Source organism: Pleuronectes platessa, chromosome 12 (genome assembly GCF_947347685.1).
Source record: "Pleuronectes platessa chromosome 12, fPlePla1.1, whole genome shotgun sequence".
NCBI classification, from domain to species: Eukaryota; Metazoa; Chordata; class Actinopteri; order Pleuronectiformes; family Pleuronectidae; genus Pleuronectes; species Pleuronectes platessa.
Window position 1 is genome coordinate 5,463,644 of NC_070637.1, and position 16,888 is coordinate 5,480,531.

The 16,888-nt window shown below is 43.0% G+C and overlaps 1 protein-coding gene across 1 annotated transcript; it reads right to left on the minus strand.

The window, feature by feature from the left end:
* Positions 1 to 6,630: 6,630 nt before the first annotated feature.
* ogfrl1 (opioid growth factor receptor-like 1) lies at positions 6,631 to 15,119 on the minus strand. Its single transcript, XM_053436566.1, has 7 exons — positions 14,814 to 15,119; positions 13,433 to 13,519; positions 13,250 to 13,328; positions 12,807 to 12,885; positions 11,875 to 11,941; positions 11,301 to 11,446; positions 6,631 to 10,428 (listed from the first exon to the last, which is right to left on the minus strand). Exons 1-7 carry the CDS (start codon positions 14,997 to 14,999, stop codon positions 9,876 to 9,878), a joined length of 1,197 nt encoding a protein of 398 aa, XP_053292541.1. The 5' UTR covers positions 15,000 to 15,119; the 3' UTR covers positions 6,631 to 9,875.
* Between the last annotated feature and the right edge of the window lie 1,769 nt (positions 15,120 to 16,888).

The following is a 16,888-nucleotide window of genomic DNA, read 5'->3' on the forward strand; positions in this document are numbered from 1 at the left end:
TTGCACTCATATACTGACACTTATGGCAAACGCATCCAAACCGCCCAGAAAGGGGACGGCAACGGAGCAGTGTGGCCAACTCGTCAGTAAGGAAAGTAGCTATTGGCTGTCCTAAAAGTCGCTAGAAGTCGCTAAATGACGTCATCGCCTAATTTGCATACAAGTACAAAAAGTCAGAAAAAAACACCCTAAATATGTTTAGAACTAAAAATGAGCTTTCTTCTAAAGGCCGGCGCATGCTTCTGCGTTTTCACGGGCCCGCAAGCGCAAGAGCCCTTCCGGGTCCCTTACGTGCTTATGTATCTCTTCTTACGTGCTTATGTGCGTTGCCCCATTTTTCTAACTATACGGCAAAGCTCCTCGAGCCTCACGCAGCCCGCAAGGCTTGCTGCTAACTACATCCTTTCCGGAGTCGCATTTCCGGTTTCATGCCACATAATACCGGCAGAAACAACGGAAGATTTAGAAGAACGAATATGGACCAAAATAGAAAGTGTTTGGCAGAAGAGATCCGAAAGTATGACCACTTGTATAACCTCTTTTTGTCCGCCAGAAAAGGCTACGAGGAGCCGCAGTGGCTATGTAAATAAACAATCGACGAAGAAGAAAGAAGTCGTCTCTAAGGTGTCTTCGACAAAAAACATTAATCCGCCTAGTGTTCTGGCGGGGAATTGCTTTGTAAGAGGCGCAACGCTTGGGGAAGCATGAATGACAAAGACTCCTGCGACACAGCTGCGTGAAAAGCCGCCGACGCAGTTGCAGAAGCATGCGCCGTCCTTTAGGAAGCGTATTGCAATCACTTTTTTTTTCAAGTGAATGCAATACGTTTCCGTATTCTTCTGTTGATTCTTGTTTTTTTATTTTTTATCTTGCCATCGAAATAGGCCATCACTTCTCAAAATAACTTCATGACTTTAATGCTGTTTCTAGACCCACATACATAAATCAATTTTGTCCTGTAATGTTAAATGTTAGAATATCAAATTTAATCAAAAGGCTGTTAAGTGGGGCGGCATTGCTAGCTCTACGTCCAACCCTCCTCCTTTATCCGGGCTTGGGACCAGCAAAATGATCCAAAAGAGACACTCTGGCAGAGCAAGTTTTTTTTTTATAAGGGACGGCGAAGGGGCTCACGGAATCACCCGCTGCTCGTTGAGGACAGTAACTGCAGAACGATACGGGCTTTCACGTCAGTCTCCAAAACACCAGAAAGTCTCCAATATCACCAGAAAACGTCGCTAGATTTGTCGCTAGTAGCTTTTGACAAATCAAAAATTTGATAGATATAGGAGGAATTTTATTTTACGTACAACTTTGTGTCGACCTGTATTCAGTTTACTATCATAGAACAGCTCACATTCACATCGATGAATGTGAAACCAGGAAGCTCTTAAGTACAAGATTTCATATCAAATCTTTTATTTTGTTGTCATCTCTTGATAAGAAATTGCTTAAATTAAATCTCTTCTTTCTGCCTCCATTTTGCACATCATGTAGTTTTTACATCTTTCAAATCTCTGTCACAATCTTTTCTTACATTCTGTAATAACGCCTAAAGACGTCGCCCTTTTTTCTCATCAAGCGTCCTCCTCTCTGCAGCTGGATCCCTTCCACACTTTGTTTCGAGTCGCGGGTCTCTCCCTCCTCTGAGACGAGCAGATTAGGCGGAGAATCCAGTGCCGTGTATGCCCCCAAAATCACACACACACACACACACACTGTCCTGCTAAGCACAGCCACCACCAGGAGCAGAGAGAGGACCACCACACATCCTAGACCACAGATAGATTTCACACGCAGGCTTCTGACTCCGCTCACTAAGGAAAAGGTGTGAAAGTCTCTGAGCTTTTCTTTCTTCAAACCCTCAACCACTCGTTATCCATTCATGTCAGGGTTCTTCGGGGTCGCTGCGAGAAAATGATGAATTTGAGTCAGCTTATTTAAATCCACGTGGATCATTGCCGGGTTGTGCTGCCACTGTGAGCAGAGGGTTGCGTTTGTCTTCACTCCGTGTGAAGAGGATTTCCAGTCTTATATTCAGATCAAACTAAACAGATTCTGTGAAAATGGCTTGATTTGCTTTGCGGAGAGTAAATATTGTAATCAGCGGTGCGATTTGAGCAGAGTCTCTGCTCCGGCTGGCGGAGAGCTTACCTTTCACTGCTGCCTTACACACAGCTGTCGTCAACTCTCTCAGGTAGGGAGACGAGCTCATCTGATATTCATCCAGGTTCTCCTGAGAAACGGAGAACGGAGGAGGTGAGGAGGAGTATGTTTTCATTTGTTTAGTTAGTTTGTCAGCAGGATTCATCCAAAACTACTGAGGTGATTTCCATGAACGTTTGTGGACCCAGGGAGGAAACTGTAACATTTTGGGGCACAGGTGGATCCAGGAATTGTATTGATGAGATCTTATCAACAGTCGTGGACCGACATTAGCCTCAAGGTCCGAAATATGAGTATATTCCGTTACTTTACAACGAGATGTAACTCAGCCCCACTCCGTCTGCCCTTCAGGATTTTTTCACTAAATCGCAGAGACTGGTTGATGTCACTTTTCGTACCTTCACACAGTTGAAGATCTTCTTGTCACTGGCCATGTCCTCCAGCAGGAGTCTCACCATCTGTTGTCTCAGCTCCCCGGGAGACCAGCTTCCTTCGGACAGAGTCGCGTGGAGACAACATTGATATGGTGAGGAAGTATAGAAGAGAAGGACAGCGTGGAAACAATAAAAAAAAACATTAGAAAGTTCATTCATTAGAGAACAAAGATGTATGTTCAATACTTATACTTTGATTCTTCCCTTTAAGAGGGTTTATTCTATGAAATAGAAATGAAAAAATCTGTTGACTGGATCAACTTGGAAAGCCCATGGCGATATGGGCTTTCCAAGTTTATTATTTAGGGGTACTCTGACTTTGACTGGTCATATCTCCTTTAACATGAGAAATAAACAACAACAGTCACAACAGTGTGATGAATGGCAGAGAGTAAATGTGTCAGTATTATCTTCCTGTCTCTCCGGTGTTGGGCAGCGACGTGCGTCTCACCAGGCTCTGGGACGCTGCTCAGCTCTGGCTCAGGTTGGACCTCGTTGACCGCTGATGACGTTGATGGCGTCTCAGAGATCAGCAGCTTGTAGAGGCGATTCCTGCGATTCCTGTGCTTATTGCCTGTTCTGCTACGACTGGTGGGGGACGAATAAACAAAGAGTCAGGAAGGATGTCAGTATAAATGAGAAACTCTGAATATCAAGCTTTTCACCCAATTTCGAACCTACTGCAAATTATTATCACCTAAAACAGACCTAAACAGAAGTGAAACAAAACCCTAATTCCAAGACTAATTTCTTTTTAAGTCAATGGAAACTAGTTAATCAGAGTTATAAATATCCTGCTAACAGGATAGTCCGCAAGTCCTCCCCAGGTCTGTGGTTGTCTGACTCGATGCGTGCCGACAGAGCCACTATGCGAGCCTCAGAAGGAAATGGCGGAAATCTAAACACCTGGACAACCTGCTCGCTTATCAGTCGCTTCTCTCCTATTTTTTTGCCTCTATTTCTGCAGCCAAAAGCACTTTTTAATAAACTACAATTCAATCCTCATATTCTAACCCCAAAAAACTCTTATCCATCTCTTCCAACCTCCTTGCCCCCCCCAGTCCCCCTCCTTCTTCCTCCCTTCTACCAAGCCACTTTGTCAACTACTTTACAAAAAAGATGGATGACATGCGCTCTTCATTTTCAGAATCCTCCTTCTGTAACTACACTTCCATCATCTTCATCTTCATCACCTTCACTGTCCTCTTTCACCCCCCTGTCTCCCAATCAAGTGCTGCCCTTAGTAACCTCCGCCAGCCCAACCACCTGCCCCCTTGATCCCCTCTCACATTCTCCAGTCTATCGCTACTGACCTTCATCCTTTTCTCACCCATCTTATCAACACTTTCCTGTCAACTGGCTGTTTCCCTAATTCTCTGAAGGAGGCAAGAGTAAATCCTCTCCTGAAGAAACCCACCCTCGACCCGTCTGAATATATAACTAAAGACCTGTCTCTCTTCTTCCCTTTGTTTCCAAAACTCTCGAGCGCGCTATCTTTAATCAACTCTCCTCCTATCTTAACCACAATAATCTTCTTGACCCTCACCAGTCTGGTTTCAAGGCAGGTCACTCAACTGAGACTGCCCTCCTTGCTGTCTCTGAGCAACTTCACACTGCTAGAGCAGCTTCTCTCTCCTCTGTCCTTCTCTTTCTAGACCTCTCTGCTGCATTTGACAAAGTGAACCACCAGATCCTGATTTCCTCCCTTCAGGACCTGGGTGTCTCAGGCTCTGTCTCTCTCTGCTCTCATCCTACCGAGATGACCGCACTTATCGGGTTACTTGGAGAGGATCTGTGTCTTATCCTTGTCCTCTCACTACTGGGGTCCTGCAAGGTTCCGTCCTGGGTCCTCTCCTCTTCTCTCTGTACACCAACTCTCTCGGCTCTGTCACTCACTCACATGGCTTTTCCTACCATAGCTATGCTGATGACCCAACTAATCCTCTCTTTTCCCCGATCTGGAACACAGGTAGCAGCACGAATCTCTGCCTGTCTGACTGACATCTCAGTGGATGTCCACACACTACCTGAAAATTAACCTTGACAAGACTGAACTACTTTTCCTTCCAGGGAAAGACTCTCCCACCCACGACCTGACTATTAACTTTGACAACTCTGTGTTAACCCCCAATCAGACTGCTAGGAACCTGGGTGTGGCACTCGACAGCCAACTTTCCCTCACTGCCAACATTACTGTAACAACACGTTCCTGTAGATTCATGCTTAACAACATCAGGAGAATACGTCCCCTTCTCACTCAGAGGGCAGTGCAGGTTCTGGTCCAGGCCCTGGTCATCTAACGCCTAGACTATTTTATCTCCCTCCTGGCAGGTCTACCTGCTAGTGCCATCCAACCTCTGCCGCTCATCCAGATTGCAGCAGGTCGACTGGTTTTGAACCAACCTAAATTCACTCACACTACCCCGTTCTTCCGCTCCCTTCACTGGCTACCAGTGGTTGCCCGCATCTGCTTCAAAACATTAGTACTTGCGTAACATGCTGTGAACAGATCAGGTTCAGTCTACATCCAGGACATGGTCAAACGTTACACCCCAGCACGTTCACTCCATTGTGCTTCGGCCAATCGGCTCGTTGCTCCTTCACTGCAAGTTAAACACTCATCAAAATCATGACTGTTTGCTGTCCTGGCTCCTAAATGGTGGAATGAGTTCTCCATCGACATCCGGACATCAGAAAGTTTACACATCTTCCGCATCAAAATAAAAACATAACTCTTCCCACTATACCTTGAACAAAAAAAATTACTAACAATTTTTTAAACTAATAATTTACTTACTTGTAGCACTTTGTAGTTTTGATTTATTTTTGAAGAAATTGTAAGTTTTTGATTCTTGTTGTTCTTGGTTTGTACCCTCAGGGTTGAATGCACTTATTGTAAGTTGCTGTGGATAAAAGCCTCAGCTAAATGAAATGATGAAGTGATAGCGGTAGCACCACCTACTGCTAAAGGAGGTAAGCCTCGTTTTAAAACTATATTCGATTTAGATAAAGTTTTCACTATGGGGTCTAACTTGATGTGTCGGACCGTAATGCGGGATTAGTGAGCATGATCAGGCGGTGCATGACAGACGCAGGAAGTGAAGAGTTTTTCCTAGCCGCAGTGCGCAAAATGCATGCAATGCTGAGACGTGCACTTGGTCATTGATCGCTCTCTCCACTTACCGCACGCAACAGGCTTCAAAATACGTGTGCTTGGGCCCGTCAGTGCTAAAACGTAGCCCTAGTTACGGTTTGTAATCTTCAGCATTTAAACCTATATATCACATAATCTACATGCTCATCCAATTACATCCGTATTTATTTTACAAGTGGAAATCCTAATCTCTATCTCAAGTATGGTTGGTACAGGGCAAAATATGTAGTGACAGTCCAACGTGGTCCAGCTGTATGTTTGTTTGAGGCTCAAGTACGTGCTCTTTTCTGAATGTCAATACAGACATATTCTCAGAATAATGGAGGACGCCGGTTATCTCTCTGTTATAGTGCGTCTCAGTCTTCGGCTCTGTTTCCACTTTGCGTGGGGCTGTTCAGTCACGAGAAACATTGCAAGGATTTATCGAATTATTTAATTTTATTAAGCCTCCAACAGTACGCCTTTTACCTGCCATTTGCTTTTTTCTTTCTTTTGTGTGGCATATTATCGTGTTTGTATGCATCTATGTGGATATTAATAAGTTCCAGTCCGATTAGAGCCTCTGACGTCAGATACTCGTAGCTATGTTCAGTATTTGACTGTGAATCCTTTTGCATGTTTAATCCTCTGCTCTGAGCTTATTTAACGCTGATCGCTGCTCAGCCAAACGCTGAGGTTTATGTCGACCAATGATATTATTCTTAGTCTCAAAGAAGCCCCGCACCTGACAAGCTCATCTTCTGAAATACTGAATGTGATGCACAGTGCTAGTGTTGGCTTTCTTTACACTCTATCCACTCATTCTTAGTCCACATCCGCTGTTTTATTTGAGTTGATTGTGTCAGATTGTGTGATCAGCAAACATAGCGTACAGTCTTCTATGGAACCATCACATTTTATTAACAAGCCAGATACAAACAATCTCAAGTATTATATATTGTTAACTATTCCTGCTCGGACTGCACATGAATCTACTCATACAGCACTGTATATGACCAGAATGAAGACAATAATGTAATAATTATCAAAATGCTGTACAAAAAACAAGACGTACAGGAAATCAGCTGGGAAAGACATCAACATACAGATAAACGTAAAAAATACAAAAGAGGCACTTAAGAATATCAGACACACACATTCATACATCTATATATGTACACATACGGGATACTAAAATTCAGATATTTGAGCCCATGTATTTGCACGCTTCACCTGAAAAGTTATTTTGTTTTACAATTATAACAGATACACTTGGCTAAGGGAGCGTTGTAGAGGCCCTGAAACACAAGGCATGAACCTACAAGAAGAACAGCTGAAAAAGTCAGGAAGAAGCGTTAAAGTCCCGATCATATGCACCATCACTGTCTTTCACCACACATGGCTTTTGATTTCACTGATATCTATCTCCTGCAACCAGGACCCCAGGTGCCTAGTGTTTCACTGGAATCCAACGACATTGGTTGAACTTCAGAGTAAGGGCACGGTCACACAAATGTGAAGCGAATATCAAAGCCACACTGCGATCAGCCTCACTACAAGCAGCAAATGTTTTATTCCCCTTCTCGATTGCGCTCATCGGAAGTGAATGGGAGTGACCGTGCCCTCATATTATCCTTTAATAGTCACTAAACACCAGCGAAGAGTGATGCTGTCCACTTCTGATATGATGGGGGTGATGACATGATATCCGTCAGCAGAAAGTTCAAATAGAAAAAAAAGTTCTACATACTTTAAGGCTCCTGTACACTCATCAGAGTCTCTTGTTGGGTATTTTTTTGTAATCTAAACGGATACATTTGAATAAATAATCCAATAATCTATACTGCCACCTACCACTGTATGTTTAGTTTAGTTAAAAACTATTGATGTATAATATGGATGTCTGATTTTAAAAGTCCTTCAGCCAAATTATTGCAAAATGACACAATATGAGAAAAATCACTTGTATTAATGGCGCAGCAGGTTCCTGGCTATTCGTAGATCATATATATATATATATATATATATATACAGTATGCAGATCAACGATTATTAAAAATCTACAACGCTTTCTACCGGAAGACATAGATTGTCAAAAGAGTGCATCGCACAACACTTCACCTGCTCTGATACATCAACTTCACCAACAGCCCACAGTAAATATCCCCCCTTCAGTTACGTGTAGAAAACTTTTAGGTGACAAACCACACCCACTTATCATGGATGTTAAAAATGTCAGTACGTTAGCCATAAAACCACAGTACAGCTATCTTTTAATTTTGAAATATCGAATACCAGTTTTACTTTGACACTATATTTCCTAATTAATAATGAAATATTTACAGTCTATTCTTGTGTACGCTTGTTCAAAGCCTTCATAAAATGCAACCTGATTTATTGCATGCCCTGTTATTCTATAGGCTAATCATGTTTGTGTTCCTAATACAAAACAGAGGAGACTAGCAAATTGTGCTGAATTATGATTATTATCGTGACACAAAGCCATCTGAGAAATAAAAGGTCCTGAAGCATTTTAGGTTTAACATCATATTGAAATTGCCTGTCATTATAATACTGCAACAAATCTGTGAAGCACAGCAGTCATTAAAGAGTTATTAAAGTGTAACATGATGTTCTTTGAGCAGTGAGACTAGTGGTGAAACACAGACACTTCCCTGTGTCATAGTTACCTACATTGTATAACAGAAACTACACTGCTCCCGTCCTCTTCAAACAATGTCTTCATTTTCTTTGACCAAATGTAGGAAACTACACTTGTTTTCCAGTTTATAGGATCCACCTGACTTATTTAGATTATATTTCAGTCTAATACAACAAGAAAAAAGTGAATGTGTGTTAAAGAGGCCTTTTCAACTATATGCTCATTTTGAAGGCTGCAGGTTGAGGGTGATATTGAACTTTATTGCATTACACAGAGAGGTGTTTCTGTTTTTGAGCCGTCCCTCATGGATTTGAAAGGGCTGGAAAAAATAAAAGGAAACACCACCAGACATAATGCAGTAACCTTGAACAGCACCACAGGCCATATTTGCAAAGATTTTCAGCTACAACAATGCTGGAACATCCGTTCAGGACTGTTGTATTAGACTGCATTCACTTTTGCTAAGAAGACCCAATGAACAACTGAGCCATCATTTGACCCTCGTGAATTGTGCTATACCAATCCCAGTTGAGAGGATATTTTTGACGTCACTAAAAAGCCACTCTTCTCTTAACTCTTCATACCAACAACAAATCTTTTTATAGTTCTGTTCAATTTTCAGATGAAGCATCTCCCTTCAAGTTGTAGACAGTGAAACTGTAAAGAAGATAAATATTGTGTTGATATTATTATTACAAGAATTTCAAGTAAATCTCAATAAATATGGTTTCCAGGTATTGCTATGAAAGTCTAGGTCACCCCGCCCTCTTCAGCCAGTCCTCCTCCTCCTGTCTGCCCCTAATGTCACTTTTAAATGTCAGAATTAGAAAGAAAAAAGGGAAATAATCTCTGTCTTCACGTTATAATTTTCACTTTACAGTGCCTGCACAAAGGGAGCTCAGTCCAGCTTGTGGCTCAGTGGAACTCCAGCTACACTGATGAGTATGCAGGACTGTTTTCCCAGAACCATCAACATCCCAATCAGCAGGTGCCTTTGGTTCTGTGATGCTGTTGAATCCACAATTCACACCTGCCACAGTTATGAAATACAACAATAAATAAGGCAATGTTCTTTCTCACTGGTACCTAGTCCAGGGCCCCAATCAGGAAACACCTTGAACTACACGTTTGGATCTCTCCTGGCTCAGATGATTTGGGATTTGGTCCAATGTGAGATTGCTTATCTTCACCTCCCCAAAGCCCCCTGCCCCACATTATAATCCCTAGTACAGCTAAACTGAATAATCTGCAATAAAGTTATATCATAGTTTATGGTAGCCCTTAAACTGAATAGAACAACATGTTTATTAGATTCCTAGTTGTAACTACTAATGTGTATTACTGTCCTGACCCTGGCTTTCAGAGTCTTACAGGACCTGCTATTAATAAAGTTCTACGTTCTTTGTATTGAATTGGTTGATTTTAAAAACTGCAGTTTTTCTGCTTTAAAAACCTGATAGCATTCAAATGCTTTTCCAGACTAAGGAACAACTTCATTATACTCGTTCCTCCCTCCTCTTGCTCCCGCCAACATTAGCGCCCCCTCCAGTCTGGCCATATTAGACCCGAGTCCTGTGTAGCTCTTCAGGCCTGCTGCAGCCAGGTCCTGGCACATCACAGCATCATGGGAAGACACAATGATCCCGCTTCTTGTAGAGGTGGAGGAGGTGCTGTCCTCCTCTTTTCTCTGTGGCTCGGGTGTTGGAGCTGGTGCTCTGATTCCACTACTCCCAGCACCCATGCTACCTCCGGTACCAACCCCTCCCCCTTGCCTTTTAGGTGGCGGACCCCAGAGGAAGGCATGGGCAGGCTTGTAGTGCTGGCGGGCGTAGCGAAGCAGGCGCCTGCGGGTGGCAGGGAGGCGGATTGTGTAGACGTAGTACTCCAGGACGCTGTGCTGCATGTTTGGAAGGGTGTTGTGGCACAGCGACTCCTCCAGGAAGAGGCGGACCAGTGGAGCCTTGAAGGCCTCATAGCCCAGTTCACCCAGGGACTTCAGGATGCGAGTGATCCGCAGGTAGTTGTGCTGAGACCTTTAAAGATCAGAACAGGAGAAGCATTATAGGAAGAGGACAAGAGCGATCAGATCTTAATCGGTTCTCAATATGGACACTGGAGACACAAATGAAGGGCAGGTGTGAACGGAGTCTTCATATTTGAGCTGTTTGTTAAGATTTATAATAGAAATGACACGACAGTTTAAGACATTTCTAAAAAACAATTTTTTGCTGAAATATATTCAAATGAACCTGAAGAAATTAGGAAGAAATTTGAAAAAGGACCAAAAGGCTGCACTAACTCATTGTGCTGCAGTCAACAGTGTTTGACCATGCACAAATAATTTTTTAGAAAAGCTTCTGTCTGATAGTTGAAGCCCAGAAACCACAGTGCACCAGATGATTAAAAGCCAGACAAGGGATTAATACTGTATTGAGCAGCTGTTTTATTGTGTGAGGTATCTGTTGTTTTTCATGTGGTTTGGATAATGGAAACAATTAGAATTACAAGCTAAGAAGTAGAGGAGGTTTGTGACTTTAGGAGCTACGGTAATAGCCGGAGACTTTGCTAGGTTGAAGGAGAAAAACCCACTGAACAAGGAGCAGCTCATAACATAAAACACTCAGGTGGTTGTTTGGCAACGCAAGACTTCTCTCAAGGAATGGAAACCATCAGGAATCCCCCATCAAATGACCATTTAACCGTCTGTTTGCCGACGCACACCATGCCGTTTCACATTTGGCTGCTGATGGAAGGGCAATTAAGTTGCGTGGGATTTAGAACAATTGCCTCGCTGAGGAACACAAAAGCAGCGATCGCCAGCCGAGCGATTACTTCGCACAAATTCTGGCTGCAGTTGCACACCCCGAAGCTGCTGCACAAAGGGTCGATGTGTGTGTATGCTCACTCATTAAGGTGCTGGAAACGCTCCTGCCATTTGGGAGCCCGGGCGACGTTTCCGCTCTTATCCAGCAGTTTGACGCCATAGAAGTCCAACATCAGGGAATAGGCCGCCAGGAACCTCCGCTTAGCTTCACGAGTGCTTTGGAATTCCTGAAAGGAGTCAACACAGATCATCAGAAACCAACAGACAGGTAGTGTTCCTTCTTTTTGCCTGGTGAGCATTTAAGTGATGGGATGATAATTGTGTGGAACGCGAGAGCATAAAATCTGTATAAATGTCTTGTTTCACCCAAATTGCATCTAAATTTGCTCAGAGACACATTTGCACTCAATTAGCAGCTAAATTGCAACGAGCATCCCCAGAGGTTTGCATTGAAGTTTGTGTGGATGTCCCTTATGAGGGAGCTGGGTAACTGCTTTTTTCTAATGGAGGCTACAGTCACTCAACCAAGCAAAGCACTTATGCAATGATGAAGTGCAAAACAAATCAGACAGGCAGGACAGACAACAACACTGACACAGTCTGTAGACTCTGCATGTCTATATGTTTATTATGTGTTCCTGTGTGTGTGTCTTACTTTGATCTCGTCCTGAGTCAGTTCATGTGCGTAGAAGTTGAGCCCTTGTTCTCTTAATGGAAACAGCCTGCAACACAAAAAAGGAATACGTTTTTATCAACATGATGATGTAGACGATCAGTTAAGTGTCCTTTTCCAACAGTTGCTATTGCCTTCTATCATGAGGTGAAGATGCTAACACTAATAATTCAACCCTCACACGAACACAGATTCATCAATCATAGTTTAGCAATCACGCTGACAAGATATGCTGCAATAATACATGCAGTAAGACTCTCTGCATATAAAGGTTTGTTTAGGCTTCGCAACAGGATGCTATCAAAGATCACAGCAATGTTAGCATCTCCGACTGGCTATTTATTGGCTTCGGGAAAGTTTGTATCATATTCCAACAACCAGGAACCACAAAAGCCGATGTTTACTGTACCAGAGATAGTTAGTTCCACACATCGGTTGTTACCCTTACAGCCTCTTATTGTGTTGAAAGTGAGACTTTGAAACCGAGTGCAGCTACTTTCGGGACATTTTCATGCAATGTAATAAATCATTCCACTACATCAGGTTGTCTTTGTCCACTTGGTAGAAAAATGTCTATGGAGACACAGGCAGCAGCAGACCTGGACCTAGGGCCAGGCTGAGAAAGAAACTTAATACGATTGACTTTTGTTTGATAACTTAAGTTGTAGCACATTTTTTATATGTCATTAGTGTACTTAGGACTCATTAACTCAGAGGGATAACTTGGGCTGTGCACATATTGTACAGGCAGTTTAACATTCTCACTTTATTTCTGCTGACTTCTACTTGACAACTAGACCGAAAAAAAAGGGGTTTTAACATCTCCCTTACTTAATGTGATAAACAAAATCAGTTGATGCAATCACGCTGCAATCAAATGTATATGCAAATCAAAATAGAGCTGAAAGTCTCACCACTGAATGTAGGTGTGATTGTGCTCCAGTTTATCATAGTCACCTCTCCACTTCGACAGAATCTCCTCTATGTAGATACCTGAGAAGAGACAGAGATAATCAGCCGCCAAGCCTATTTTATTGTGTGTGTGTGTGTGTGGGTGTGTGTGTGTGTGTGTGTGTGTGTTTGTATGTGTGTGTGTGTGTGTGTGTTTGAGAGATAGAGAGGTAGATAGAAAGAGAGAGAGACAAACATTATAACATTGGATCAGTTCACTAATTTGATAGTGTTTCCCCGTCAAACATGACCTTTCGCCGAACAAGCCAGACTAAACCCAAAGTCAACATGTCTTCTCCCTACAGTGGCAGGAGGTGTTCATGCATAAAGAGAGAGAGAGAGAGAGAGAGAGAGAGAGAGAGAGAGAGAGAGAGAGAGAGAGAGAGAGAGAGTGTGTAAAGCCCACCATCAGGCACTAGAGGGATCTTGTTCAGGTAGAAGCGCAGGTTACGGTACTCGTTGGGTTGCCTCGATCTTTTGTAGTTCTAAACAAAAGTGCACAGTAAGATAAATGAAATCTTAAGGGGTGTCAACATTGCATGTGTATGTGTGCTGCGAGGTGCGTGCGTGCACGTGTGTGTGTGTGTACCGGGTAGCTGTGGCGGTATTTGTAGAGGTCCCTGGCAGCATAGAAACTCCTCTTCATCTTTGGAAGAGACTCTGGGGAGTTCGTCAGCTGAGAGAAGAAGAAAGCAAAACAGAACAAGATAAGAAATCTAAATAGGACGGGAAAGAAAAGGGACAGAAAGAAGAAAGTAGAGAGATATAGTGCAATGCTTTTCTGAAATACAAACAACGCGTGTTTGAACAGATGCAGTGTAGCTGGCATTCAGCCGAATTGAAAGCACTGACTGAAGTCTGTCATCATCCATTTCTCTCTGGCAGAGGAAGAAGATTCACATCAGCACCGCTGTGCAATTAGTACAAAAGGATGCTACAGTTGATTCTTGAATAAAATCTGGGTCATGCTAAAGTCCACGGGTAAAAAGGTGTGTTACACTGGACCTTATCCTGGTTAATCTACCTATATATAACTAAATACTGTGGACAGCCTGTGGACTATAACAATAAATGGTAAAACTAATTAAATTCACAAATTACCTTAAGCCATATAGTATATTAAGTATCTTAATTTTAGTCATTCTACAGCCATGTTTGTGGCTTTTATTTTGTGAGCTAAAACGAACTACATTATAAAAGCAATTTCTGGTTGTAATCATGGCAAATAAAAAAGTAATACTTTTGATTTCAACAGTGTGAAATAATTTAGTAAAAAGTGATCCACAGAAATAGAAGAGCCCTGCTGGTTTTTAATATGCTCCACAGCGTGGATTTCTCTACTCAACTCTCAACTCTTCTCATCATTCAGGCCACAGGGATCAGAATTTAGAGTCACGCATAAACATAATGTCTTATTTCCTCCATCAACCAGCAGGCAGACACTGTACCATCTTCTACATTGTAGTTTATAAATATATAAAACATAGTACCTTTAATAATTAACCAACAACATTACGTACACAGTATATGTACTGTATTGTGTATGATGCCATGTTTGCAGCTCAGCTAGTTTATATACATGTGTAAACTGTTTTGTTTGTTTTACCTCTTTGATGAAATACCCAGAATAAAGCAGCAATTAACAAATTCGTCTCAAATATTAAAATCATTGTTCAATCTTCTCACGGCGAGCTGCTTCTTGTACATTGATAAAGTTTAGTGGCAGAAGGATTATTTCAGTCATTCTATCTCAACCACCGAGGAGAGTTGACCAAGCATGTGTGCATATTTTCTCCTAAAACGTAAATTGAAGTATTTTGGGATGTAAGCCCGCTGTCCACTACCAGGACAGATATCGGTTGTCCTCTCTGTGTCCTGGCCTGGTCAGTTTTGTGACTGACGGGGGCACATGTGACCGGGCCCCTCGCCTCTCCACGCAGCACATGCATCCTACGGAAAAACCGCTGTACCTGCGGGGACGTGTCTCCGGGCTCTGCGGCGGCCCGGTCGCTCTCCCCCGGGCCGACGGAGTCGGAGTTGCCGCTGTCATCCTCCGCCGCCGGCTCGTCGCTGTCGGAGCCCGACCCCCACGTCGAGTCGCATTCCTCCACGTTGCTCGGCTCCTTGAAACGCCAGCTGCCCAACAGATTTCCCATTTAAACAACATGCACCAGCGGCCCTTCTCTATGATCCTCTTCTCTCTCTGAGCGCTACATCCTCTCCTCAGCCCGGAGCCTGTGCAGAGGTCTGGACTCTCTCCGCCCTCACAGCCTTTCAATGGCAGCGGAGGGGATTTCCACTCCAGCAGCGATGATGCACTTGTGTATGAGGGGGGATTAGTGCCACGGGAAGAAACAGGGGGAGGATCAGAGCTACACATGTGGGTGTGTTGACCTGAATGATTGTTACCTGTTTGACAGACACTATTCATCCGGAAGATTGTGTAGACAACAAATTATTATGATAAAGCATTTGCATTTTTTTTGTTACAGCTGTAAATGTGAGTAATTATTAATATAAGACAGCTATCACCAAGTGTGGCCACATATTACAGAGCATATGTAGTACCAATTTTTTTATCAGCATAAACCCACTGACGGCGCGTCCATATATGCAAACTAGGCAATTGTCTGTAGGGCGGCACTTTGGCAAGAGCAGCGAAATGTGAATTCCTGAGGGAAATGTCAATCAAACTGCATCTGCAGCCATCTCTTTCTCCACCTCCCGCCCCCAGCTGTCAAGAGCCAGTGGTCGATTCAATTTAACTTTGTGTCTTGTTTGTGAACGCTCACTGAACAAATCAGTTTACATTTGATTAACGTGAACGCCGTTCCCTCCAGTGAGAGTCAGGGCTTGAGCAAGAGAAAATGTGTGTGTGTGTGTGTGTGTGTTTTCCGCATACACTCGCACATACACAGGCTCCGCCCCCACTCACTTGCTCAGAGCGACACACAGTAAGATAAGAGCAGCATTAACGTAAAGTAGCCAGTAAGATACTTTGTTTAAGAACAGTGGAAACAAACAGTGAAAATACAGAGTTTCTCTCTGGTCCAAAGATGCTCAATGATCAGAAGGTTGGTTTGTACCGAGCTTGAGTTTCCTGTGTCCTACTCCACTCTCCTGCTGACCTGCTCTCACTTTAACAATAAACACCAACACTCATCAAAACTCATCGGGACCTTATCAGTACATGAAGTAACTTAGGGTTTGTTGGATTCACTCCAAAGTTTGTGAGACTGCATTTAAACAACCTGAAAAATGACTCGTCAACATTTTACTGCTTGTTACGTGGCGCTCACAGTCAGTAAACGTCAATCATGTACGGGCCCTAATAACTTGTGATCAGTGATAGTGTATATTGTGACTGTGTAAAGTGAGCATAGGTCAGAGAGTGAGGAGGAAGCAGACCCAGGAAGAGACTGCGACAGAGACTCCGACACAGGACTACCAGATCTTTAATGAGCTTCCTGAAGCAGTGCTGGTTATAATTATGCAGGAACCCGACATCACTAAAACAATGAACGTAGCAGAAAACATTAATTGATTATATTCAGTCACTGCATCGATGCAAAGTCGTCCCCGTCTGCATGGCAATGCATATAAGAATCGAGAAATGTCCACACCTATAATGACTAGAGGATTTGCTGATCATGTCAACACCTTTTTGCCAAGGTTAATGTTAACATGACCCTGAGGCAACCTGAGCCACATGGATTTGTGACTAGCAAGGAGCCAGCAGTCTTTCCTCAAAGCAAGAAGCTTCTGGGTTTGAATGGATGGGTGTTTTTGGTTGGAGTTTGAATGTTGGTGTTGTGCATGCATGGGTTATCTCTGGGCATTCCTGCTTCCACCAATTGTTCATAGACATGCAGGTCAATTGCAGTGTGACCGTGAGTGTTAATGATTGTTTGTCTCCATGTGTCAGGCCTGTGATAGACTGGCAACCTTTTCAGGGTGTAGCCCAGGTATTCAAGTTCTGGTAAATCTAGATGTTTTGCATAGTAGCAGAAAAATGTTACATAGTAGGAGCCATAATAATAATAAT